At 38.3% G+C, this 26670-nt stretch overlaps 2 protein-coding genes and 1 pseudogene across 2 annotated transcripts; 1 reads left to right on the top strand and 2 right to left on the bottom strand.

The window, feature by feature from the left end:
• Positions 1-255: 255 nt before the first annotated feature.
• Positions 256-22920, top strand: CUNH8orf37 (chromosome unknown C8orf37 homolog). The gene is made up of 6 exons (XM_039216524.1): positions 256-502; positions 5296-5383; positions 8974-9038; positions 9583-9648; positions 17138-17233; positions 20818-22920. Exons 1-6 carry the CDS (start codon positions 339-341, stop codon positions 20969-20971), a joined length of 633 nt encoding a protein of 210 aa, XP_039072455.1. The 5' UTR covers positions 256-338; the 3' UTR covers positions 20972-22920.
• Positions 22136-23596, bottom strand: LOC120219656 (60S ribosomal protein L35a-like). The gene is made up of 2 exons (XM_039216502.1): positions 23274-23596; positions 22136-22160 (listed from the first exon to the last, which is right to left on the bottom strand). The coding sequence occupies exons 1-2, from the start codon at positions 23594-23596 to the stop codon at positions 22136-22138; spliced, it is 348 nt and encodes a 115-aa protein (XP_039072433.1).
• A 44-nt stretch (positions 23597-23640) lies between these two features.
• LOC120219655 lies at positions 23641-26376 on the bottom strand (annotated as a pseudogene).
• Between the last annotated feature and the right edge of the window lie 294 nt (positions 26377-26670).

The raw sequence follows: 26670 nt of genomic DNA, 5'->3' as shown, positions 1-26670 counted from the left end.
TGTGGTTACAACCTGGGCCCAGGAGGGGGAGACGGGACAAAACACGCCAACATGGAACGAAGAAAGGCAAAGCGTCAAGAGGTCGCGCAAAAAACGTACAGCTCGGACCTCCGGCCGCACCGGTTGCCCGGCTCCGCCAGAACTCGCGGACCCACTGCGTCCCTTTGCGCGAGCACGTCAGCGTCAGGGCCCCGCGGACGCGGGGGCTGCCTAAGGATGACGAGCGCATGCGCGGGAGTGGCAGCTGCGAGAGCGCGTACGGTAGAGCCCAGCGTTGCCCCTGGAAACCACTCGACGCTGTCGCGACCAGAAAGGGGGGAACGACGTAACGATTCAAGATGGCGAAGGACCTGGACGAGCTCTTGGATGAGGTCGAGTCCAAGTTTTGCAGACCAGACCCACTCAGACTGGGCATGGTCGAGCGGCCCAGAGGCTGCGGCGGCGGCGGCGGCGGCATCCTCAGCAACGACCGGAACCGAGCCGAAGCGAAAGAGAATCTCAGGTTAACAGGCGGGAGGGGTTTGCTGTCCTGGTAAAGCCTGCTTCACGCCCTAAAGCCGCCCGCTGCCCAGGATCGGCAGCTCCTCTCCCTAGTCGGGCCCAGATCCTCAGCTTCCCGCTTCTAGGGCAGCACACACCTCAACTCCCTGTCCGGGAGGATTTGGGCATTTCTTTACAAGGCCCAGTGATCCGTCCCTGAGAGCCCTCACCCAGTCTCTTTCACCCAGAGTCTCAGGGGCCAAATGGATCCGGGGAGAGGGAGGTGCCGCTTAGGGGCCCTCTCCTGAGCCCCGCCCTAGAGGGCCTGGGACCTGGGTCTCTGTCTGCCTTAGCATGTGTTCTCATCGCCCGGTAAGGTTCGTTCGCACGGAGAACCTCAGCCTATGATCCAATTCGCCAGGCAGAATAACCTTTGGGCCATTTGTTCGAGAAAACGATTCCGTTCTATTCTGTGTCATAATTAGCTATTTTTTTTAACTCAAGAGAATAGAGTAAGATTAGATTTATGACGAGTCGTTAATTATTGTGAAGACAGTGTTCGTACAGCCACCTACCTTCTTTCCCCGTGACCCCTAGGTAAGTGTCTCAGGGAATCTCAGGCATCCAAATTGAAATTTCAGATTTCTTAAGTATTCTGTGTTTTGATCCTAAAAACTACCTTTCAAATTTGTCCATCTTTTGATTCTGATTAATCATAAAATAATAAGGCTTCCTTTTTCCTCTCATTTTTTCCTCCATCCCAAAAAGTCAAAATTTGTGCATCAGAATGAATATTGATTGCCCTTCAAAGTGATGACTTGAGAGCCTCTGTAGTTACTCTGTTAGAAATGTTTGTGAAATTACACAGAGGCAGCTTTGGAACAACTCAAGAAAACCATTCCTGCCAATTTATGGCTGCACCTGTAGTTTGGTTTTGTTTGGTCTTGATGTACACGTGCATGATTTCCCAGAGGTGTTTACCCAACATTGGTACCCAAATTATCCAGCCTAACCTCTAGTGACATTTGTTTATAAAAATTGACCCTCAGAAGTTAAAATTATTGAAAAGATTCTAAAGTTCAGAAACAAATTCTAAAAATTAGCTGAGTATTGGGCAGCATTCTAAAAAACAAATGTAGAGCCAACTAAAATGACTACTTTGAAGGGGCTAATGCTTATTGGACTGGTTATGCAAGTATTACTCATTAATTTCTCTATTAGTGCCTGGTTTGCTGGAGGTCTTCTGTACTCATTCCCAGTACATCCACCATCCCCATCCCATAGCAATGTTATTTTGTATTTTGCAATTTCTTTGGTTCTTTTTATTCATTCCTGTGGGGAATGGAGAGAATTTATCGGAGCCTTCGAAAGCCTTCATCTTAGGAGAGCTAGCATGCAGACTGGTAGGATGCCTTGGAGCAAGCTGCTCAAAATGGAAAGGGCTCCCAAGGTGTATCCTCTTCAAGAAGAGGTCCTTTTATGCCTTTCTCCATAGCCTGTTCTTACATTACTAAAGTCCATCCAAAATGTTTCTGGCATCCCATCCCACCTTACTACATCAGATTTTTAAGTAATACTTTTACAAAAGCTGTAGCAAACCAGTACTGCTGTTATTTGAGTGTTAAAACTTTTCATTTGGTGATGTACTTGTTAAGGTGAATTATGCCAAAAAAAAAAAAAAAAAATAGCAGCAAAGGCCCTAAACCTAACACCAAATACAGTCCCTACCTGTTATATAAGATCAAACATTAAAATTTTATCATGAGCCAAAACTGATATTAAAAATTAGGAACCTATTTATATTATGAATTGATTAACAGGAGACTACCTGCCAATTGTATAGCAATGTAGCCAGTATCTTTTTCCTTATAAGAGTTAAAATACTGAAATTGTCTCTTAAAATGATAGCTCTACAAATAATAAAATAAATGACCATGCTACATCTGGACACCAGGAAAAACTGCTTACATAAGAGGTCAAAACCTATACAATTTGTTGAAGTATTCAAAATGATAAAGAGAAGGACATGGTTAGTTAAAAAAAATTAAAAAACTGTGGATTGAACTGCAATAGGACTGAATGGTTCAGGATGATACAGATGGGAATATTTACAGATATCATAACCTCCTAGATGATAGCTATAATAATAGCCAACATTTATTGAGTCATTTCTATATGCTGAGTGCTTTGTATGTGTTATATCATTTAATCTCCACAACCCTATAAGGTGAATAATATTATTATCCCCATTTCACTGACCAAACTAAAACTTAAGTAAAAGTTACTTGCCCAAGGTCATATTTCCAGGTCTACCAGGATACTATACATCTAGATTTAAGCTTTTATATATACCATTTACATTTAATTGTGGGTCTCAGCTGTATGTATATATATATAATATATATATATATACAGAGTATATTATTTTTATATATATAATATATATTAGAGTATACCTTTTACTTTTGACAAAAACTGTATCTTTAATCAAAATTAGAATATAAGAAGCTAAGTTGGGGGGAACCAATAAGTGTTTATGAACCTTTGATAAAGATTATTGTATTTTAGGAATGCCTGGCTGGCTCAGTTGGGCGAGCATGCATCTCTTGATGTTGGGGTCATGAGTTTGAGCCCCACGTTGGGTATAGAGATTACTAAAAAAATAAATAAATGAACTAAAAAAAAAGATTATTGTATTACAGCATCAAAAGACAAAAAAAAAAAGTATTCTAGGGTCCGTTAAAATTTGTATGAGTTCTCACTGAAATAATAGCATTCTTTTTTTTCTTTCCTTCATTTCTATAGTAAAGCATAGGCAATTGTATGCATCATGAAATGGCATAACAGACTAGAATCTTACATAAGTGTGGATCCCTAATAGCATTCATTGGGTTCATAAAGTTTAAGTGCATCTGATTTTTGAAATTGTGAATACCCTAAAAACTAAAGGAGGAGAGAGTTTCAGGAGAACAACTTAGCAACCTGCTGTCATAAAAGAAATTGAAGGAATTTGTGTCTCACAGCCTTGAGTATTTCTGAAAGATTAAAAGAGGATTGGAACTGAAAGCATCCATTGAAGTTAGTGATGTAGACAGTATTGACATTTGAGAGAACAGTTTCACTATAGTTGAGGGATGTAGAGGACAGAGATAGTATATTACACCTGGAAAAAGTCTTAAATAGTTGTCTAGATCTCACTTTTACAAGCAAAATATCTGAGGTTCAGAGAGGTTAAATAGTTTAAACTAGGTCAGTAGTTCTCAGCCAGTGATGATTTACCATTCAAGGGCCATTTGGCAATGTCATGACATTTTTAACTGTCACGGCCGGGAAGGTGTATGCTACTGGCATCTAGTGGATAGAAGTTAGGATGCTGTAAAACATCCTGCAGAGCACAACCGCCCTGCTTCTACCACCAAACACACACACACACACCGAAGAATAATGTGGTACCAAATGTCAGTAGCTCCGTGGTTGAGAAACCTTCACTCAGATCACCATCCAGTATATTTGTGAGGGAGTAGAAATAGAGGATATAGACTTCAGTAGTGAGTAAGAGGATGGCAGCTCAAGAATTTTTTTGAGTCTTGCGCATACTTGTAAGTCAAGAGAACAAGCCAGTGGCTAGTGGAAGACTTTAAGGATAAAAGAGAGGGAGCAACTTAAGAGGCAAAGCCTGGAAATAGATGGAATCAGACATTCAGTATTAAGCAGCAGTGTCTGGATTTTCTTACATTGGGTTAATTATTCCAGGCAGTAACAAAGGACTATAATCCTGAAGTTAAGAATTTTCAGGAGCACTTGGGTAGCTCAGCTAGTTGAACTCCAACTCTTGATTTTGGCTCAGGTCATGATCCCAAGGTCATGTGATGGAGCCCCACATCAGGCTCTGCACTGAGTGGGAAGCCTGCTTAAGATTCTTTCTCTAAAATAAAAAAATAAACAACAACAAAATAGAATTTTCAGAGTAAATACATTTCTGAAGTCAGAGTCTAACTAAACTTATCTTCTAAAATATATACTTTAATGGTCTAATGAAATTATGAAGTTGCTGTAGAGTATATATAACATATAAACTCTAAAAAAATTCATCTTGTCTAGCATTAGGTGTGCAGACTGCCCTAGACTGAATTCCAAACCTCTCTTCCCACTAGTTGTATGACCTTGGGTAAGTTTCTGAATCTCTCAGTCCCTGCTTCTTCATCTATGTAGTAAGTATTCAGTAAATGTTAGCTATTAAATAGAGTTTTGTGCAGTAATGGTTCATATCAATAATCCTGTGATGGCTTTCCCTGCACAAAGTAGAAAGGTAATTGATATATTCTGTCAAGCGAATGCTCTTTATAGATAGAGAGAGAGAGATAAGATCATTTGATTATATAACATTCAGCTCCTGTAGTAAAGAGATATGGTTATTTGACTTACAATGAAACTCTTAGGGAAACAAATAGAAAAACTAATTAAAAGTATCTTTGTTTATAATTCTCAGGTTCTACTTGTAACTGTACATATTTTGTGTTCTTTAAATAAGTGGTTGATGTAATTTAGAAAGATACATGCACAGCTTTCTCTTGAATATAATGCAAAGCTTTAAGTATCTTATTTTAGGTGTGAAATAGTAAAGTACATATGTGAATTTGTACCTGATAAACTGCATCTCTGTGTCCACAATCTTCAACTTTGCCTATAGAAGGAAAAAAATTAACATCACATTTATCCTTCTGTTACCAACTCTAATAATAAACCAGTTAGACAGAATTCTTCTGACACTGGCTGACTTTATCTGCACTTAAGCTTCAACTGTTTTGTTTTCAGATCAACAGAAACATTTGTGAAAGAAGATGATCTTGATAGTCTTATGAATGAAATATTTGAAGAGCCCAACTTTGACAAAAAACCTTTTGTAAGTCAAGTATTATAAATGTGCAGTAATTCTCTCGTTATTTCAACATGTTTAGAATAGTCTGTAAATGTGTAGAATGCACAGATATCTTGTCCTTTGAATTCTGAGAAATAAAATTGTTTTAAAGGAATTATTCTACTTAGAGTTATAGAAGAAATAAAATATTAAAAACTCTCAGTATGTGTTTTGCTGTTCATTTCTCAACAAGAATGAGACTAGAAAAGCTGTTAGAACGGAAGTCAGCTCACAGATGAAATTGGTTACTTACCTACATTTGTATGCTCTAAGAATATTTTTCTAAAAGACTGAAAACAGAGGTACCTAGGCATCATACCCTTGATTTCTGCTCAGCTCATGATCCAGGGTTGTGGGAATGAGCCCCGTGTGGAGCCTACTGAAGATTGTCTGTCCCTCTCCCTTTGCCCCTCTCCTGCACCCATTGGTGCTCCCTCTCTCTCTCTCTCTCTCTCTCTCTCTCTCTCTCTCAAAATAAAATAAAAATAAAAGACTGAAAACAACTTTAATTATAGAAATTTGCTTAATGTCTCAGATATAATGACATTGCTGTTATCCCATGAACCAATCAGTACATTGTATTTCAATGTTTAAGTGCTTTTGTAAAGCACTTTATAAAAAGCTCATAAAATACTATTACAGCCAGCTATATATTTACCACTCATAGTGAACATATCTTAATATTTTGTCATATTTGCTTCTCTGGATTTTTTTAAGAAAAAAAATTGCAGATATAGTTTAATAACTCCAAATCCTCCTCTACTGCCTTCCTTCCCAGAGGTAACCTATCCTTTCCATCCATACTTTTATATTTTAATTACATACTTATATAATCCTAAACCATTTTAACTGATGCACAATAGTCCATTATGTAATCCTGCCACAGTTTGTTTATCCACTTCTCTGGTAATAGACTTTTAGATTGTACCCAGTTGTTGCTTTTAGAAACATTGCTTCTTCTGATAGTCTTTGCATGGCTTCTTTTATCCACGTACAAGAGTTTCTCTAGAATGTACAAACCTAAGGGAGGAATGCTAGGTCTTAAGGTGTGCTTATTTTCAACTTTTCTACCCATTGCCAAAATGTTTTCCAAAGTGACTATACCATTTTTATTCTTCTGGCCAGCAATGGATGAGAATCTGTATACATTAATTTTTACCAGTTTGGTGAAAATATATTTATGAAATTTAAAAGAAGGAGACCAAATGGAAGTCTAAATCACAGAGACCACAAAGGAAAAAACAATCTAAGAAACAAATATAATACCAGGGGCACTTGGGTGGCTCAGTTCAGCATCCAACTCCTCATTTCACCTAAGGTTATGATCTCACAGTTCACAAGTTCAAGCCCTGCATCAGGCTTTCTGCTATCAAGCACATAGTCCACTTCTGATCCTCTCTCTCTCTGTCTCTCTCTCTCAAACATATCAAATAAATATGTATATATAAATACATCAAAGGATTTTTTAAATTTTTTTAATGTTTATTTTTTAAAAAGGGAGAGAGGCAGAGTGTGAGCTGAAGAAAGCAGAAAGAGGGAGACACAGAATCTGAAGCAGGTTTTAGGTGCTGAGCTGTCAACACAGAGCCTAACGCAGGGCTCAAACTCACAGACTGTGAGATTATGACCTGAACCGAAGTCAGTCTTTCAACCGAGCCACCCAGGTGCCCCTCAAAGAGGTTTTTTTTAAGGGGGAAGATTAAAGCAAGATAGTAGACTAAAAGTCACTAGGCAGTGGTGGTAGTAAGGATACAGATAAGAGCCACTTTTATTTTGGGTAGCCAGGCTAAAAATCAAATGACTAGTATAGAGCTTAACAACTTTATTTCTCTGAATTTAACATTTTTGCATCATAAGCAGATAGTAAATTACTAAGCTGATGACCTAGCTGGTTAACATATCAACATAGTAAGAATGATGTGTACTCTGCAAACAATGTGTCATAATTGCCAAATAGTAATGTTGATTTAATCAATAGTTGACAAAAACCATATGATGTTCTTATTATTCATGAATCATCTGAACAATTCATTACTAAGTACTATAGGACATGTATCTGTATGTGAGGCACTATCTCTTTAGTTCAAGACAGTCCAGAAAGAGAAGGAAATACTTCTCTGCTTTGGCTTTAAGATACAAAATTGAAATAATTCCTACAATGATGGGTAGGTAAACTTCGCACTTTTTCTGATGCTCCCTTTTTTTAATTATTATATCCATTTCTCCAGATCGTGAAGGAAAAAACAATCTAAGTAGACTTCTAGAGTAGAGCAGATCTATGTAAAACATAGATTGGGTGAGGAAGAGAGGTGTCTTTGAAGAGGTGTCCATGCCCACCTTGTATTTAGAAACCAGCTCGTCCTCAAGAGAATACTGCTTCCTCCCCCATTGCTCACTCATTCTGTTGAGTTTCTGAACTGCTCTCAGACCCACACAAGAAAGCCTAAGAACAACAAATCCCACTGTGGTGCGAGCCTGGATGGTACATGAAACATGTTCCCTCAAATTTAAAAAAAAAAAGACCCATCCACTTTGTTATCTTTTTTTTTTTTAATATTTTTATTTATTTCTAGGAGAGAGAGACAGCGTGAGCAGGGGAGGGTCAGAGAGAGAGGGAGACACAGACTCCGAAATAGGCTCCAGGCTCTGAGCTGTCAGCACAGAGCCCAACGCGGGGCTCGAACCCACGAACCGTGAGATCATGACCTAAGCGAAAGTCGGACGCTCAACCGACTAAGCCACCCAGGCGCCCCCACTTTGTTATCTTTTAGACATGCATCAAAAATTTTTCCAGTTCTAACAATAAAAAAGAAATAGTGAAATGAAATATTTTTGCCTCCATTAAATTTCCTCGCCTGCTAGGTAAAATGAAGGCATGTCTCTGCATAGTTTAAATTGCATTTACTCCATCTTACTTCCTTTCCTTGGCGGTGGTCCTAGTATGTGGTTGGTTTATGTTGTTTGGTACCATATACCAGTTAACACTTAATAAATGCTTGCTAATGATGATGATGTTATGTAACTATACAGGAACTACCGTATGGTTGTGACTAGGTAGTTGTACAATTTCCTTGAATGTCTATTGGTTGGTACTGTTCCATATGATCAAAATTAATATTTCTGAAGTTACCCAGGAGTTTGGTTAGTTTATTTTCAGTTCAGGTGAGTACCATTCACAGCCTTTAAAAATGAGTCTTGAGGTTTTTTTCCTCCTCAATTGAATTTTTCCAGGATAAAGTTTTAAATAGCAGGTCCTTCATATTAAATCATTGAACTTAGTATTAACTGAAGAGTTATAAAGTGACTCTAAATCTTAGCATGCTAATAATAGCCATATATCAATTTTCTAGACTAGAAGTTAGCCGAGTAATTTACCAATTCCTTAGGGACGTCTACTTCCCTTTTGCCTTTAAAAGGTTTTGATCATTGTTTTTATTTCAGTAACTTTAAAATTATACAAAATTTTTATTTAAGTCATTTAAAAAATACTCTTGCTGTAAAATAAAGAATATTAGTTTTTATGTTAGAATTCTCCAAGTTACCCTTGGCCTTTTATTGTTTTGTTTTTTTAACAGAAATTAAAATCTAAATCTTCAGGTAACACATCTGTCAGAGCTCCCATTCAAGGCCTTTGTAAAAGGTAAGTTGAGATTGCTTTAGTGAATTCTACACACTAGTGAGCAAACACTATGAGCATAGTCTAGTAGATTTTGTTACCATTTAAACAGCAGTGACATTGAACAACAAAGCACTGGTTGGTTTTCAAAAGAAAGACCAATCACAATATCTTCCCTGTTCTTATTGTCTGTGATCCCTCGGTTTAAAAGAACTTGAATGGAAGATTATTGCTATTGTAAATAATTTTCTGCCACATGAAAAAAAATAAGTGTGAACAGTACCTCAAAATTAATGTTCTGTTATATTCTTCAGTGTTTACTTTGTCCGTTATATTATTTGGCAAACACATTTTTCTGTGACTCATTTTAACTCCTTGAGTGTTCCTGAATGTACGGGTTATATCCAATAATGCAGTGATCCTGGAATAAATATCTCTTCTTTGAAAAGAATTAGCCTGCTCAGGAAAATATACTATTTGATTACAAATATATAGAGTCAACGAGGCCAAATTAACTTCTCATATGTTTTTGTTATAATTTTTTCTCCCATCTATTGAGCATGTCTAGTTGCAGCCCGGTGTACTTTGGCGGAAGCACCACTCCATGTGGAATTGGAACAAATACTTCACAGAGGTAAGAGGTCAGAAATAGATTCTCTTTCTTCACTAGGTTTTTCCCAGTTGATACCTTGTCATTAAAATGTAGTTCTTATCATCTTGCCGTCCATCTGTTTCGTGATGAGAGGTGTATTTTATTAGCCAGGCTAAGAACACTACTGAAATGTTTGTTATTCTGGGTGATATCTGTTGAAAGCTGTGATGCTGGGTGTGGTGTTCATTGTGTTGATGCCCATTTCTAAGCCCTACTTGAAGTGCCTGGTTCACTCCAATCCAAGTCTGCTTTCCAAAGGACACCAAGAGAACGTCTACCTTGCCATTTTTGCCTTCTAGGCAGTAGAAGCCAGTGGATAAGACAGGCAAAGCAATGTGGCCATGCAGCTACATGATGTCTTACCCACTGTCCTGGCCAAACAGCATGAGAAAGCTGGGTCTTGGGTACCCAGAAAGTCCTCAAGCTTGGTCCCTTGATTTTACATACTTAAAAAGCAGAAACCCTTCTTTCTTTGTCTCTTCCCCACCCCTTACACCCGCTGTTTCATTCATTACTTCTTTCAGGACAATTTTATGGTCCTGGTACCACCCACCCCGTACTGCTAGCATAGTGCATTATCATTATCATCATGTGGGAACACAAATTGGTTTAGTGTATCTTTCTGTTGTCCTGATACTGTTGATTCTATTTTTGCAGAGGCCTGTTTGCCTAGATTATTATATTTTGCCTAGTCATTTCTAAACCACTTAGTTACTTTCTGTGAATTTTTTAAGAAAGAAAAGAATGAGACATATAATTACATGTTGACAACGTTTTAGAAGGAATAATGGTTATATTGAATAATAGAAGTGGGATCTAAAAAGTCATTGTAGGAGGATTTGTAGTGTTGCTGGCCTAAAACCTAAAAAGCCTAGAAAGAAAGGCCATGGGACCGAAGGGAGGTTGGGAGTCTGGGGAACCCTGTACTGAGGACACCAGGCAGCAGATGGGCTCAGAGGGGCTACTAGAAGTCACCCGGGGTGCTGCCTGCTGTAAGGGCTGTAAATAACAATTGATAGCACTTGAATCATTGTGTGATAAGGGCCTTCTATACAAAGAAGTAGAAACACAAGCTGGCCCTCACGGAAGAGCACAGTGCTTGCTGGGAATCCTGCCTCACCTGTGTGGAGTCACTGGGACTTGTCTCTGTGCTTCCAGACCACACCGCCTCCAACCCCGGCTTCTCTCGGGTCACCTAGGAACTGCAGCCGTTTCCCAGTGACCACCCATTCCTTCTTCTCTAGCTTCGCCCACATCGCACATGAAGGATGATCTTTTGAGCACATCTCCCCTGTCCAGAGGGAAAATGAAAGCTACCATTGGTCTCACATGAACTCTAGAGTCATTATTTTCTTTGCCAAATTGGGTTCTTTCTGGGTCCCTTCACCTCCAGTGAAAGCCCAGGTCAGATACTTCACTTCCACCAGAACATTTGTTATCCTCTACTTTCCATTTATATTTTTCTGCCTCTGAGTATTTTTTACATTTATTCCCTTTCTAGAATGACCATCCTTTCTAATGTGTGTCCTCGCTGTCTTCCCTGCTTATCTACAATTTTATTTTCTCATTCTATTTGAGCTTTTTTCTTTTCTTTGTATGATATTCATTAAATGCCCAGTGTGTCCTAGGCCCTTTGCTAAATCCTAGATACCAAGAATAATAAATACATGCACATATACATACATACATACAACCCTAACCAGGAGAGGAACGGGTAAAGAAGCAAATAACGACCCTACCCCCCACCGCCAAAACATGAAGAGAAAGGGCTTTGATGGCAGAATGCAGAAGTTCAGCTCCTTCACTGTACCACTTGCAAGATGGGAAGCCTTGAGAGAAGGGATCTGTCTTCTAAAACTTCATTTTCCTCACCTGTAAAAATGGAACATAGCCCATGGTGATATTGTGAGGATTAAAAAGGAATGGTACATTAGAGTATGCCGATGGTGCAAAAGATGGCTGAGATAGTTTGAGTAATAGTTAGCAAATATTTGTGGGTCTTTCTCATCTGCCAGTGCTGCTTTCTCATTATGTTATACCTCAGCACCAGGAATCCTTTATTCGCCCACTACTTTCCCATTTTGTCTCAGAAAGTATGTATCAGTGTTTACTTACAGGTATCTTCTGATTTTAAAAATGGTCTTTAAGATAATACATTCTGGTTTACTTCTAAAGAGTAAATGTTTCATGAAGATGTTCTTTTATATAGTATTTTTCATGTGTACTTCAGTTCTACCACAGAAGAGTCTTACTCTAGATGGAATTTAAGTAGACAGAAGAACAGCCTATTTTTATACCTGGAGGATACTATCACATAATATTGACCCATAAAGCATGCATGGGTCTGTGCATGATGCATCCATCAAACCCCTTCTTACTTTCTGCATAGCTACAAAGGGAAAAAACACATACTGTTAGCATATATATGCATAGATAAATGCTTACATTCATGGATCTTTTCTTCCTCACCATTACAAAGATACCCTCATCTACCAACGTCTTCATAACAGAGATCTATACCCACAGGAAGTTAAGCATATACCTGTTCATGTGTATGTAAAACATTTTATGTGTGGAGTAATTTATGCTGTCCAGAGCACTTTTTAAAATATGCTTATTGGTTCAACTCCACAGGAAAAAAAATCAGGATACAAATAGAGCAAGACTTTTTAGCCCCATTTTATAAATAAGGAAATTGAGACACTGGTGTCAAATTCATTGAACACATATTAACAACTTGTTTGCTAGGTCCTAGGCTATAAGTGATAAATACATGGACACTTCTCTGTGAGTTTTCAGTCTAGATAAGGAGAGAGACTTTAAATAGATAATTCCACAAGTAAGTATTTAATTTCCATATAATACATAATTTGAAGGGAAAGTGCAGGCTACTATAAGCATAGATATTAGCACCCAGTTGATAGGAAGGGCGAGAGAATACTTCCCTAAGCAAATAACATTTAATCAGACTACAGTAGGAAAAAAGAGTTAGCAAAGAGAAGAGACCCTTAGAGCCCAAGGGCACATGGTGTCAGATGACCCCTGAGCTGGGAAAGAGGTTTGGAGTAGCAGAGGGCAGCCAGGTGAGATGGAGCATAGCAAGTCGGGGAAAGAATGGCTCTTGATGGGGCTGGCGAGGTCGTTGAGGGACATTTTGTTTGGGGTCCTGTGGTCCTCTGGGGGGTTTTAGAAAATGTATGTGAATATATGCAGTGGAAGCCATTAATTGTTTTATTTGTCAGGGGAGGAAGAGACTAGATTTTGTTTTTAGCGGATGGAGTGACAATAATATTTGTGTCTCTAAAGAAAGTCATTTTGGCTGCTGAATAGAACATGGATTGGAAGTTGGAGGGACACGACTGGCAAGGACACAGGGAGACCAGTCAGCAGGTAGTAGGTATGGTGCTCCAGGAAAGACACAACGATGGTAGCTGTAACCTGAGTGGTGACAGTAGCTGTAGGGAAAAGTGTCACCTCTGCGCTAGTTAGAATCTAGCATTGATGAACTCAGTGTTTAAATGGCTACGGGAAGTAAGAGAGAACGTTGTCAAGAATGACACCCCAAGTAATGTGCCTTGCCAAGGTCACAAAAATCATTACAAAGAAAGGACTCAAATATGTAACGTGTTCCTGGTCTATGATACTTTCTAGTATACCAGTTTGCAGAAGGCCATGTAATATATGCAAAATGGATGAATCTTAGATGTTTTTCCTAATGCTGTGACTGTCATTTTCCAACTGTCCAAACAGCAAGACTTCCTAGTCCACTGTGTAGATCTGACGGGATTTAACTGAGAACCAGAGTCTAGGCAGAAGACTACATTGGACTGTATTTTGGGGATTCCCATCATGAACATCTTTAAAATGGTAAAGATTATACTTATTAGCTGAACAAAAGAACAAGGCTAGTGGTGACAACTTCATATTTGTGTTCCCTCCACATTTTGGAGGAAGAATCCTGACAGTTTATCTTTCATTAGAATCATGCCTTTTTTTTTTTTTAGATGTGCTCTAATATGTACATAGTTATGAGAGAGAAATATATTTTAGCCCTGAAAATAAGCACTTATTTACATGCCAAGGACATAAAGGAAATCGAGTCAAATTCTCCATGTGTTTTATTTGTCTGATTTCTAGCTAAAGCTCTAGTTTGGGAGTAATGCTGACTGAATTTAGAATGTAAAGATTTGAGTCTTTTACCTAGTTGGTGGTCGTAGCAGGAAGCATGGTGGCATTAGTAAAGTACAGATAAAACCAAGGAGTTATTTTCTAGCCAGATCGAATTTTACTCTCCTGTTTTTTAAACTACTCTTAAGACTGGATTATTTCATAGGCTGCTACTAATTATGATCTAATAGAGTGAATCGTAGCAGCAGAATGATTTCTTAGCTGCAAGTTAGTTTTATTTTTCTCGCAGGGCAGTGTTTGTAGGAAAATGTGGTAGTGTGAATAGATTTGAATAAACTACTAAATTTTAAATTAAATTAAAAAGCTGTATTTAACATTATGGTTGAGATTTTACACATACAACATGTCAGGAGATTCTAAATTATAGTTCCCACAACAGCAATAATTTAGCCAAATTGCGCATATGTATTAAGGCATTAAAGTTAACACTCTGTGCAATCATGTAATAAACTACATATGCATAAGAAAGCAAGTTACGGCAGCTTTGGGAATCATCATTTTGCATTTCCTGATTTGTACGTTCAAAATCCAAGTTCAAATACGTACGAATGTAATTGTGTTAAATTTCCATATGTACAAATACAACCCTATAAATTGTTAACAGTTTGAAAGAAAATATGGAATTGTTTATGAAACTTGTATAGATTTTGAGTGTTTAATTTTTTATGACTAATAATAATTTTTAAAATAAATGCCTTTGTTTTCAAAAACATTCGGGACAAAAAATATTTGCAATTTTGAAATTACCATATCTGATTTTTAGAGAGCAACAAGTGAAAAAAAATCTAATGATGGGTTTCTTAAAATTATTTTTTAATTGCAGACATCTTGAATGCTTATTTTAAGAGATAAAAACAAAATTTAAAAATGTATAAATGCCTCCATTCCCACTATCCCTGAGGCAGCCAGTGTTGGCCGCATAGTATATAACCTTCTAGACTTTTCTCTATGTTCTTCCAAACGTACAACACCTATATAGGAAATTTTTTTAATTGTTTCTACAAAAATAGAATCATGCCACATAGGTTAAATGTGCACTTTACTTTAGACATCCCTCTAGATCAATAGGTAAATTTAATTCTCTTTATCAGCCAGCTACCTGATATTCCATAGTATAAATATATTGAAGGTTATTCAGTCTTTTCCCTTTTTAATAGGTATCCAGGTGCTGTCCTGTTTTTGCCACTTCAGCAATGCTGCAGGACAGTAAAAATTCTTGATAAATGCTTATATACTCATGTTTTTGTCTATATGTAATTGGTTCCCAAAAATGGTATTGCTAGGTGCAACAGCTAGAGATAATTTTAAGATAGTGCTAAGATTTTTCCCAAAAGGTGATAGCCATTTACGTACCCACCAGGAATGTCTGAAAGTGCTAGATTTAAACATTTATTTTGTGGTTGCTTTAAATTTTAATTATGTTATCTTTTAACTATTTAACAAACACTGCCCCAGGCACTATTATAAGCACTTTACCAATATTAACTCACTAGGTCCTAATAATAATTCTAGGAGGTATAGAAGTATTCTTATTACCCCCATTTTACAGATGGGGAAACTGAGTCACAACAAAGTTAAGTTATTTGGCTACAGCTTGTAAGTAGTAGAATCACATTTGAAGCTAGGCAGTGTGTTTCCACCGTCTATACTGTGATGCCTGTATTAAAGATAATGAATATTTTCTAGGGGTTTTTTTTGTTGTCACTTGTAAGCACTCTTTTTATAGTGTTAAGTATTCAGCCATGTGTTGAAAATATTTTCTTCCACTCTATCACTGGTCTTTTCATTTTGTTTTTGGTATCTTAAACCTCTTTTTATTTCCTTTTAATTTTTAGATGATCAAATGTGTATCTACATTGATTCTAGTTTGTTTTTTGTTTTTTTTAATGTTTAATTTTTAGAGTTTTTTTTTAATGTTTATGTATTTTTTAGAGAGAGAGAGACATAGCATGAGCAGGGGAGGGGCAGAGAAAGAGGGAGACAGAATCTGAAGCAGCTGCAGTCTCCTGTCAGCACAGAGCCCTACACAGGGCTCCAACCCACGAGGCATGGGATCATGACCTGAGCTGGAGTCCAGCGCTTAACCAGATGAGCCACTCAGGCATCCCATACCTTGATTCTAGTTTTTAAATACTTCAAACAGTGGAGGAAATGTCTTCTTTTTTAAAGTAAATCACAGTCATTCTACAAATCAAGTTGTTTGCAGCAGCAGTTCATAACTATTTCCATATATTGTCATTTTACTCCTAAACTTACTGTGTACTATGAGTTTTGAAAAACGTGTGACATTTCAATTACTCACATATTCAGTAAGTACCTAGTACATGCTAAGTGTCATTCCAGTCATTCTACCCTCTTTCTCCTGTATCATCAGTGTTTTTCTTTTCTCTGCATCTTTACCATCAGTAGAAAAATAGGCTTTTTTTTTCTTGCCTTCTTAAATATAACCTTCTTTTAACCCGTTTTCTTAACCACCTCTCACTCCCTTTAAAGAAACTGCTCAGATAGATGTACCTTTTCAGTGAGGCCTGTGCAGACTACTCCACTAAAAATTGTAATCCACTCCCTCCTGATACTCCAAATTTTATTTACTCATCATTTCAAAAACCAGAAGCACTTTTCACCTTCTAACATACTGTATTTAGTTGTTATGAGTATTGTCTATTTCTTCTCTCATTAGAATCTAAGCTCCATGAGAACAGAGTACCAGCTCATAATATGCTTTCAGTAAATATCTTTTAAGTGGCTGGATGAATGCATTAATGCCAAATAGTGGGACAGCAGAAGCAAGTAAGATGCTATCTTAGCATTTAAGTAGCTTATGGGGTGATAGATTTATTTCCATATAATGTGGCAAATTCTGTGATAGAGGCTCCCCTGGAATTTTCAATAGGGAGGGAAGCAACTTTAAGAAGTTATCCTAAGTGAAGATCTCCCTCAGACACAATTTGAAAACCATTGAACTAAAAGATATGCACATCCCTTTTGTTTGTCTTATATCTGTACAGTTTGTATGTGTGTGTATCAGTGTGTAAGATGGTAGTAAAATATGTAGATTTGTACAGAAATTGAACCTGACAGTTTGTGCAGGAATTAAACCTGAAAATTTTTACCTGAATATAATCAGTCCTTTAGTTAAAATATAAGATATAATCACATTAATCTTTACTTTCCTGTTGTTTACTCAGTCATCTCTAATATGTGGTTTATCCTAATAATTACCAGATTTCCATATTTAATTTTACCAGTAATCTTTAACATACTGTTCTTTTTCTCTGAACAGAGCATGTGACCATCTGCGTTGTACAGCGTGTGATTTCCAGGTAGTAAGCTACGACGACTATATGTGGGACAAATCGTGCGATTATCTGTTTTTCAGGTATGTTTCCAGAGAGCTTCACTCTGTGAAAAAAACGTACCAAGTATAACTTTATATTTCTTATTTTGATCTAATGTCTCTTGGTGGAGTTGGCAAGATCGCATGGCCTCCACCTCTTGACTGTTTCTCTCATCTCCATGCTGTCAGGCTAGGCGAGGATTTGTTACTTGTGGACAGGAGTGTAGAAATAGCTTCCTCACTGTTTTTTCTGCCCACAGTCTCTTCTTTCGGACCACCCTTTCCTTGCTGAGAATTAAAGCATAACTCTGAGTGTGTCATTCTCTTGCCCAAATGTCTTCTGCTTATGGAAGTGTGTCCAAGTTCCTGGGTACAGATCAAGACCCTTCACGAGCCAGCCCTCATCTGTCTGCCCCCTCCCTTGTCCTTCCCCCGTTTACTTCTCACCTTCACGAGATTTTAGCTGCATCCGAGTACTCAGTACTGCCAATTCTTGGGACAGTGCGAGTTCTTCCCCTCCTAGGACACCTTCCCACCATCCCACCATTTATCTACCTAAACCTGAACTGTCCCTCAGGGTACAGTCCATTGCGCATCTTCCACGACTCCCTCACCACTCCGTCAACTTGGAAGTAATTTTATTTTTTCCTGTGTCTCCACAGCACGTTGCACCTATCATAGCGTTCACGGGAATAGAAGGTTGAAAAATCTTAGTTGGTATACGTCTGCCTCCCTCCTTGCGCTCAGGATAGTATCTTATATTTTCGCAGTTTGTACATTCTTTTTTTTTTTTTTTAGTGTTTATTTACATTGAAGAGAGAGAGAGTCCACTGGTGCGAGCGGAGGGGGGCAAAAAGAGAGAATCCTGAGCAGGCACAGAGCCCAGTACGGGGCTTGAACTCACAAACCATGAGATCATGACCTGAACCGAAGTCAAGAGTCAAACCCTTAACCGACCGAACCACCCAGACGCCCCACAGTTTGTAAATTCTTATACACTTACACCATACCTAACATTTTCAAGATGTTGTAAGTTATAAAAATGTATCTGATCTGTACATCACATTTTCAAAAAAAATTAAGAGCTAAAAACTAGTAAAGTACATAAGTCATGCTTTTAGACCCTCCCCCCCTCCCAAACCTGGGCCTGAATAAGAATTCTATTTTCCAATAAAAGTAATCAGAATATACTGCAGCTCTCTCCAGTAGTAAAGAAAAAGAAAAAGGTGAGAGTTTCTTGCACACCTCTTTGGTAGCCATTCTCTTATAAATCCATAGGAATCTCCTCTGTTGAATTGTTTTTAAACTGTCTCACATCAAACTGCTCTCAAAATCTTATGAAAACTTTGAATCCTCTCCACAAAAATTCAAATATACAAGTACATGGAAAAATTGTAATTTGAGAAGTTTCACCTTTCCCAACCCAAATAAACCCTTATGAAGTCCCCAAATCCCAGATCAGGTTAGCCCACTTTTTAATCCTAGCTTGTGATTTCAGATCCATTTTGCCATTTCTGACCTTTCTCAGTCCTCTGCTCTGTGCTAGCTTCCGATTAATATAATGAGTGGTCAATAATCCCCATATGTCACCAGTATGAAACATACATTTTTATAACACTAGTGTAGAATAATAGAATGCATATAGCATCAGTGCTATGATGAGCCCTCTGTGACTGAATAGGAAGTAAAATAGTGATGCCTTCAGGGGGAAAGCTAGGAAACGGAATTGTTTTTCACATCTGATGGCCTGGATTCTGAATGAGGATGTGAACTACAGAAAGTAAAGGAGTGGAGGGAAGATGAAACACTTAGGGAGGGTCGGGAATCATGGCTGAAGGAAAGCACAAGTAGCTGGTCACCAAAGAAGGCAAGTTAAACGGTTTACAGGATGCCGTTGATTGCCCAGCAGAACACGGGGAGACATTTATTTTTAGTGGTATCAGTATGTACCTTGGTTTGTTTTATTGTCCTTATTTCATAGATGAGGGAAATAGTGTATTCTAGCTTTGACAAATTCTGGAATTTTCAAAAAGAAGTATAAGCTATACTTGACCATCCTGCAATAATAGCTAAATAAAATGCTTTTATTTTTCTACTAAATCAATAATTTTTTACAGGAAATTATATTTCTAAGCTTTTTACTTATTTATTTATTCTGAGAAAGAGAGAGAACAAGCAGAGGAGGGACAGAGAGAGAGGGAGACAGAGGATCCAAAGCAGGCTCTGTGCTGTCAGTCAGAGAGCCCGATGTGGGGCCCAAACTCACAAACCGTGAGATCATGACCTGAGCCGAAGTCAGACACTTAACCAACTGAACCACCCAGGTCCCCCTCTAGGCTTTTAAGGTATGTGCTTTCTTAGAATAATTCAAAATACATTAATTAGTTTCCTGGATATTTAGGATTCCTACTCATAAAATCTCCAATTAATGATTCAGTCAAGTATCAAATGTTAAATTTGTCCCAATATGTTGCAGATTGAATAAAGAACGTTTTTTCCTTCATTTAACCATTTAGTTTTTATTAAACACATTTAGTTTTGTGGAGTTTTTTTATTTCTGATAAAACTAGATTATTCATTTCTTCCTCTAGTTTACTGTAACTCTTACCTAGTCAAAGTCTCAGTTTCCTGAAAACAAAGTTGGCCTGGAAAATCTCCTAGGTTTTGTTAGGTTCAAACCTAAATTATGCCTGGTTTTAAAACAAAACAGTACTGAGTATGGTGCCCATTGGCCACCAGAGGGCACTTTGTAGCCTGCCTTCTATTGCAGTGACATCAAAAGTAACAGCACTTTGTCTCTTTTTTTAATATTTATACCACAGTTCATCATTTTACTTTGTATTGTTTCATCATTTCATTTTGAATTTTTCCTTTTTTTACGTTACGTAAATTCGATACATTGATTACCATGAAAACCTTATAATTGATTTTCAGATAATTAAGCTTAAATTAATTTTTTTATAGTAGCATCAAGTCAGATAGTTACCATTTTTTATAATGGTCCTGCCCATTGGTTTAATTGTTTTAACATTATTGACAGGGTCTCCTGGTGGCTCAGTCAATTGAGTGTCCGACTTTGGCTCAGGTGATGATCTTGTGGTTCATGAGTTCTAGCCCCATATCAGGCTCTGTGCTGACAGCCCAGAGCCTGGAACCTGCTTCGGGTTCTGTGTCTCCCTCTCTCTCTGCCCCTCCCCCAACTCACACTCTATCTCTCTGTCTCTCTCTCAAAAATGAATAAACATTAACATTATTGACATTTAACACAGCATAGACATTCTGTCACTAATAGTATATCTTGCTGATAAATGAAAGATATGGTATTAGTTCAACAAATAAAAATAACAGGCACCTTTTCTCTATGAATGAAAAATTGTTGTAGTTAACACATCAGAAGCCTATTATCTGTATGTCTCTTATGTACCTTCCATTGATGATATTGCAGGCTTTTAGAATACGGTATAGGATCGCTTTTCAGCCTTTTGGCTAAGATCAAGTGTAGAATACGGTATAGGTGAGTATCTGAGGTAGAAGATGAATCACCCTCCCTCCTACTCTCTTCTCATATCATGTCGTCTCTGATAGGACAAAGCCACTATGCTAAAATCTTCATTTTTTATTAATAGGAACAACATGCCAGAATTCCACAAATTAAGAACTAAGTTGATAAAGAAGAAAGGAACACGGGCATATGCCTGCCAGTGTAGCTGGAGAACTATTGAAGAACTGACTGACCTTCAAACTGATCATCAGCTTCGTTGGGTTTGTGGTAAACATTAAGAATGCAGACTTTTCATGTTTAAACAAATGCATCCATGAGAGCAGTCTCCACTATCCATCATATTTAGGTAAAGGCACATAGCAGTATCATGCCCTTTGGAAAAAGACAGGAAATTTCATTTAATGACTATACAGCATAGATTTTCAAAGACCAAATGGACTTGAGAAGATAATGTGTCCAATAATTTTGGAATTATTTCTTTTTGATATATGGGCATTTTACTTAGTAAATAAGGTAGCAGTTCATCCAAATAGTTTGCTAACCTATCTCCTGTCAAATGGAAGTTTAATTATGGCGTTTTATACAAACATATAGCCATTCACTAGCAACTGTAGTATTAGTCACTGCTAATACACTTAGCTAAATATTCCTCATTTATAATATTTAAAGGTGATAAAGCTAGCCAGTATAGAGAGGTTACTGAGGGGTATATACATCATCTCCTCCGGTCAAATCTGTTATTGCCAAAAATCATCATTTATACACGGCAGAAACCATGTGATCAGCGGCTAACTGAAGGATTTTTTGGAGTACTGATATGCTATAAATGAAAACACTGCCTATATCTGACCTTACCTCAACAACTCACAGTGATATGCACAATAATCATAAGTATATATTACTAGTTTTAGCTTATTTCTTCTCTATTTGTTGAGTTAGATATCAAAAGTTACTTAGTTTGCTATTTTAGCAAATAATCCATTTATATGTAAAAAAAATTTTTTGATGCACCTAAAATCACAAGGAAAAATCCTAATACAGGTAGATCATTATTAGACTTTTTTCCAAGTACTTTCTAGCCTTCAGTGCCTAAAATTCCATCAAGATATTTTCTCAGCAGCCTGTTGACTTTTTGGTAGGATCAGCTTAACATAATGCTTATTACAGGAGTGCATGAAAGAGAAATAAAGCATAGTTGAACCAAGAGGTAATCTGTTGGGCTCCTCCTTTTACATCACTGATACTTGAGGAGCCCTACAATAGCAGCCCATTCAGGAAGTCAGTTACCTCAAAATTACCAGGTCCCAGCACCATCAAGAAATTGTGGGGGCTTTCCAATCTACCATAAGCTCTTTACTGCATGTGTCTAAGATCTAGTTCAAATATATGACACAAGGTATGCTGAAAGAGAGTAATTGAAACAAAGTTGTGATTGCTTAGTCTTAAGCTGAATACATTCCAGTCACCCTATTCAAGTAAGAAGAAAGATCAGCCATTAAAATCCTTTTCCTAGCCATGACACATTTGCTTACCTGTAAAACTTACTCTAGTAAGTCTAGCATTGCAACGGAACACAGTGAACTCACAGGGCAGATGCTTACATTTTTGTATTGACAGTGTATACAGACCTTATCTCTGAGTAAAAAGTGTTTACTCCCTAAAATTTTATCTGTGTGTAATTATATAAGAAACAGGGAGATTTGACTAAGAAACCATTAGTCATAATGATGTTTTCTTTTTATTCAAATGTGCAAATTAACTGAATCATTAATTTGAAAGAATTTTTTTCTCTTTTATTATTTCACAACTATTCTATATCATAGATACATTGCTCATGTTTGGCATGCCATAACGTAATTCCCCAATATCAGAAATGTATATATGAGTTCACATTTTTGTTGGCAGTTGTACAATTTTTAATCTAAATTGTAGAAAGAATATTAATTATGTTTATATACAAATGGATAAATTATCACCAGTTGTAAGTTAAGCCAAAATGCAACTAGTTTAGTAACAGTGCATAAGAAAAATATAGTTTCTGATGAGTTATAATTTTAAAATGCAAAGTCTATAAAACCTTCAAGATGTTCTGCCTAATTTGTTTTTAATATTTCTAATTTTCTACTTTAGTGATTATCTATTTTTTGTCAAGCTAGGTCGCTACTTTTCTTGATCTACTCTCAGATCCTTATCCTGTGTAGAAATGAATAAATAATAAACAACTCTATTCTGTATTTAGTTGTTTTATTTTATAGTAAAATATTCATATGGGGGATTAGTTTGAAATAATTGTGGTAATTTCTTTTAAAATGTTAACAAAAGAGTTTCAAACCATCCAGTTTGAACAGAGAATTTGTTCATTTAGATTGGAGGGGAGACACATGCCCTAAGTTGAAGTGTGTGTGTACATGTATGATAGAAGCGCATTAGTATTTGTTTCCTAATGTGAAAAAGAGTTTTATGTAATGAGACCAATTTTCTTCTGTTTCATATCAGTAATCTCCACATTTTATTTTTTTTTTTTACAAGAGAACAAATCTACACCTTTATTTATTTACTTTTCAGTTAGTTTAAGTCCTTGAGGGGTACAGCATCACACGGATTCTGTGGCCAATGGCTTTAGCAGGAAGGTTGCTTCGGAATTTTGCACGAACCATGCCACTGTTTCCATGAGCACGAGTTACTTTTCCCCAGATTACTCTGGTTTTATTCGGTTTGCCACCAGGAGTCACTGTGTTGTTCTTTGCTTTGTACACATAAGCACATCTCTTGCCTAGATAGAACTCAGTTTCATCTCGGGCATAAACACCTTCAATTTTAAGAAAAGCTGTGTGCTCCCTCTGGTTCCTGAGACCCCGTTTATAGCCAGCAAAAATGGCTTTGGACCACAACCTTCCAGACATATTTGTCGTTTCAGGAGTCCTGTTCCCAGCAGGCCTCCACAGGTTCAAAGATGGCGGAAAGAGCAATCTCCACATTTTAATATAAAAGCTTCTGCTTCTTTATCAAGTACCATGGTAACACCATCTAAAATACTGAGCTGTAAACTGTGAGCCATAACCTTAGAACAGACAAAACTAGCTTATGTAGCTCCCTTTTCACCTAGGTAGTCTATAAGTTTCTTCTTCTTTTTTATTTTTCTTTGAGAGAGAGAGAGTGAGTGAGCAGGGTGAGAGGCAGAGGGAGAAAGAGAATCTTTGCTGCAGCTCAGCAAAGGAGCCCAGTGCAGGACTCAATCCCACAACACTGGGATCATGATCTGAGCCAAAACCAAGAGCCAGACACTGAACCAAGTGAGCCACCCAGGTGCCCCTTCCATGATCTTCTTAATCCATGGTCTAACCTGTCCTTCTGTCAGTAGAGATTCCACAGTAGACCAATCTGGGAGGTAAGCAGAGAGCTCAGATTTGGCAGTAAGGATCTTCTCAATGAGACTCCTGCGTATTTGTGCTTTTCTTCAGTGTTTACAATGCCTTGGGCAGTATTTTATCATCCTCACAATAATCCAAGAGAACCAGTTTCCTATTACAGTGTATCATCACTGACTTCATCCTCAAATTTGTTAAGGATACCATCTATGGGGAGTTTCTCTCCTTCCACAGAATTAGGCTGACCAGGACTGTTGGAAGCACCCCATTTAAGATTTAGCCCTACTCAGGGGTGCCTGCATCGCTCAGTCAGTTTAGCGTCTGACTTCAGCTCAGGTCATGATCTCATGGTTCATGAGTTTGAGCCCCGTTTTGGGCTCTATGCCGGCAGCTCAGAGTCTGGAGCCTGCTTCGGATTCTGTGTCTCCTTCTTTCTCTCCGCGCCCCCCCCCCCCAAAAAAAAATACTTTAAATTAAAAAAAAAAAAAAAAGACTTAGCCCTGTTTTTTGGCCTATGTTCTTCAGGTAGTTGTTGGTCTGGGGAGTCTTCATGGGCAATAATAATACCACAGGAAGACTCACCCCCAAGGCTGTTGGGGTCGCATTGCCACTGGCAGAGGAAACAGATGGAACAGAACTGATGGCCTCAGAGTTAGTTTGAGATCAAGCTTTTGTTCTGGCTCTTCCTATTCCATGGAGTCTTCTCATTTTTTTCTTTTTTGTGCTTTTCTCCTTCTTCTTCCTTTGGTTCTGGTTCTTGCTTTTCTGGTACTTGTCTGCACCCTCTCAGCCTCCTGTTGCGTCCTCTGGAGCTCTGCATCTGGATCCCCACACCCTTCAGCCAGAAGGCCCTGCCTGATTTCCTCTAGTTCTTCCTTCTCTCTCCTCAATCCCATACATCTGCTTCCATTTCCTTTTCCCTATCGTCCACCCTTTTCTGAAGAAACCTCCTCAGTAATACTCAGGGTCATCTCGAGCAGTATAACCTTCCAGGCATTCAGCTTCTTTTCCCATTTCTCTCCTCTTTCAGCCTCTTTCTCATGCTCCCGGGTTTTATTCCGGTCTCTGCATTCCCAGTTCTTAAGGCGTTCTTGATAAGAAGCTTCTTCTCTCAGAGCTTTCAAGTTTTCTTCACTCATCTTCATCTTCACCCTCTTTACAATCCTGCTTCTTGTCTTCTCTCCCCATCATTCCCACTTCATTTCTCTCTACCCCTCATTTCCATTCTTTCTCCCCACTCCCTTTCAGGATCTCTGCTCTTTTCTCCTGATCGACTCCAATGCTTTTTCCAATGTGAGCTCCTCTCCCAATTGTAGTCATGGTCCCTATCTCACTCTCCCATTCCTTCTCCTCTCCTCATTCACATTGTCTCCCTTTCTCATGCCCACTCTTCCCTTTCTTGCTCCCCTTCACATTCCTTCTCTCCTCTCTGTTCTTTGTCAATTTCCTGTCTTTCCATTTCCTTTTTTCCCTTTTTTCCCAGTTTATTGTGTGTGTCTCTGAATTTGCAGATCTCAGGTCTCTTTTGTCTTCTTCCATTTCTATAGCATTTATATCCTCGTTAGTGGTTAGTGGTTAAGGGATCAGTGGAGCCACTGGAGTCTGCAGAAAATGTCCTTCTTTTCTTCTTCCTGGGGTGAGAATCAGATTCTTTTGAGCGGGCATTGAGTTCACTGGAATATTCATGTATTAAAAGTTCAAAGGCCCAAAGGCACACTTGATCTCTTTGTTTCTTCGTCTGAGGCTTCTTATCATTAGTGAATTTCTGGCCTGGCATTTCCATCAAAAGTTTTCTTTGTTTTCCATTTATCCAGTTTTGGCTTCATCTTTGCATCTACTTTAAAAAGTAGCTTCTACCGTCCAACCTTCAGATCATGCCATAACCTGAGTGCCACAGGGATGGATTCAGACTCCTCATTCTCACAGAATCCAAAGGCTTGAAGTTTTCCAGATGCACCTGTACTCTCTTCCAGCTCAAAACCAAGCCACATTTAGCAAGGAGTTGTCTAATAGCATGTCCGAGGATTACTTAGAAATGTTACTAACGGAAACCATAGTGGTAGGATCACAGTTTTCCTCTTTTGCTTTTGTCTTTAAGCCTGGATGATCCTTTCTTGCTCCTAAATGCTTTCCAACCATAGACACAGTGGGTACTAAGACAATTGTAGCAGCAGCCATAATGTCCATTGGTACAGGACTTGTTGGGGTCCCTGGAGGTACAGGTGGAAGAAAGCCAGGAAACTGTAGGGATGGATCCCTGATGGGTGAGCTGGGATTCCCATGGGAGGGTAACTCAAATGGGAGGGGAAAGACATTCTTACTGCAAGGGTCCACCACTGAGGAAGTGGTACTGTCTTCACGGCCTTCTGGGTTCCAGGTTAGGAGTGGGTTCCACCAGCTCCAGGTTTCTGTGTGCTGCTCACCAGGAGACTAACTAGTTCCAAAGCACCTCCTCACAGAGGCCACAAACACAACCACACTGTGTTGGGAGCTTCTGGAGCATTGATATTCAAAGGAGCAGGTCCAAGTGCAAGAAGAACGAGCCATGTTGATACGGTGGTGTACATCTAGACCCTTACGTCTGTGAACTTGACACCTTGTTTCTCTTG

Source organism: Hyaena hyaena, unplaced genomic scaffold (assembly GCF_003009895.1).
Source record: "Hyaena hyaena isolate Hyena2069 unplaced genomic scaffold, ASM300989v1 scaffold_635, whole genome shotgun sequence".
Taxonomy (NCBI): domain Eukaryota; kingdom Metazoa; phylum Chordata; class Mammalia; order Carnivora; family Hyaenidae; genus Hyaena; species Hyaena hyaena.
The sequence above is the reverse complement of the archived record's forward strand: the minus strand, read 5'-3'. Positions and strand labels throughout refer to the sequence as shown.

Excerpts from the sequence above, each read along its gene's own strand:
- LOC120219656 (XM_039216502.1), bottom strand. The coding sequence starts at position 23,596 with ATGTCTGGAAGGTTGTGGTCCAAAGCCATTTTTGCTGGCTATAAACGG. Across the intron at positions 22,161-23,273 it reads CGTGTGATGCTGTACCCCTC|GGTGACTGGAATGTATTCAG; the intron begins AAGGACTTAAAC and ends TTACTTGAATAG.
- CUNH8orf37 (XM_039216524.1), top strand. The coding sequence starts at position 339 with ATGGCGAAGGACCTGGACGAGCTCTTGGATGAGGTCGAGTCCAAGTTT. Across the intron at positions 503-5,295 it reads GAAGCGAAAGAGAATCTCAG|ATCAACAGAAACATTTGTGA; the intron begins GTTAACAGGCGG and ends TTTTGTTTTCAG. Across the intron at positions 17,234-20,817 it reads TGCGATTATCTGTTTTTCAG|GAACAACATGCCAGAATTCC; the intron begins GTATGTTTCCAG and ends TTTTATTAATAG.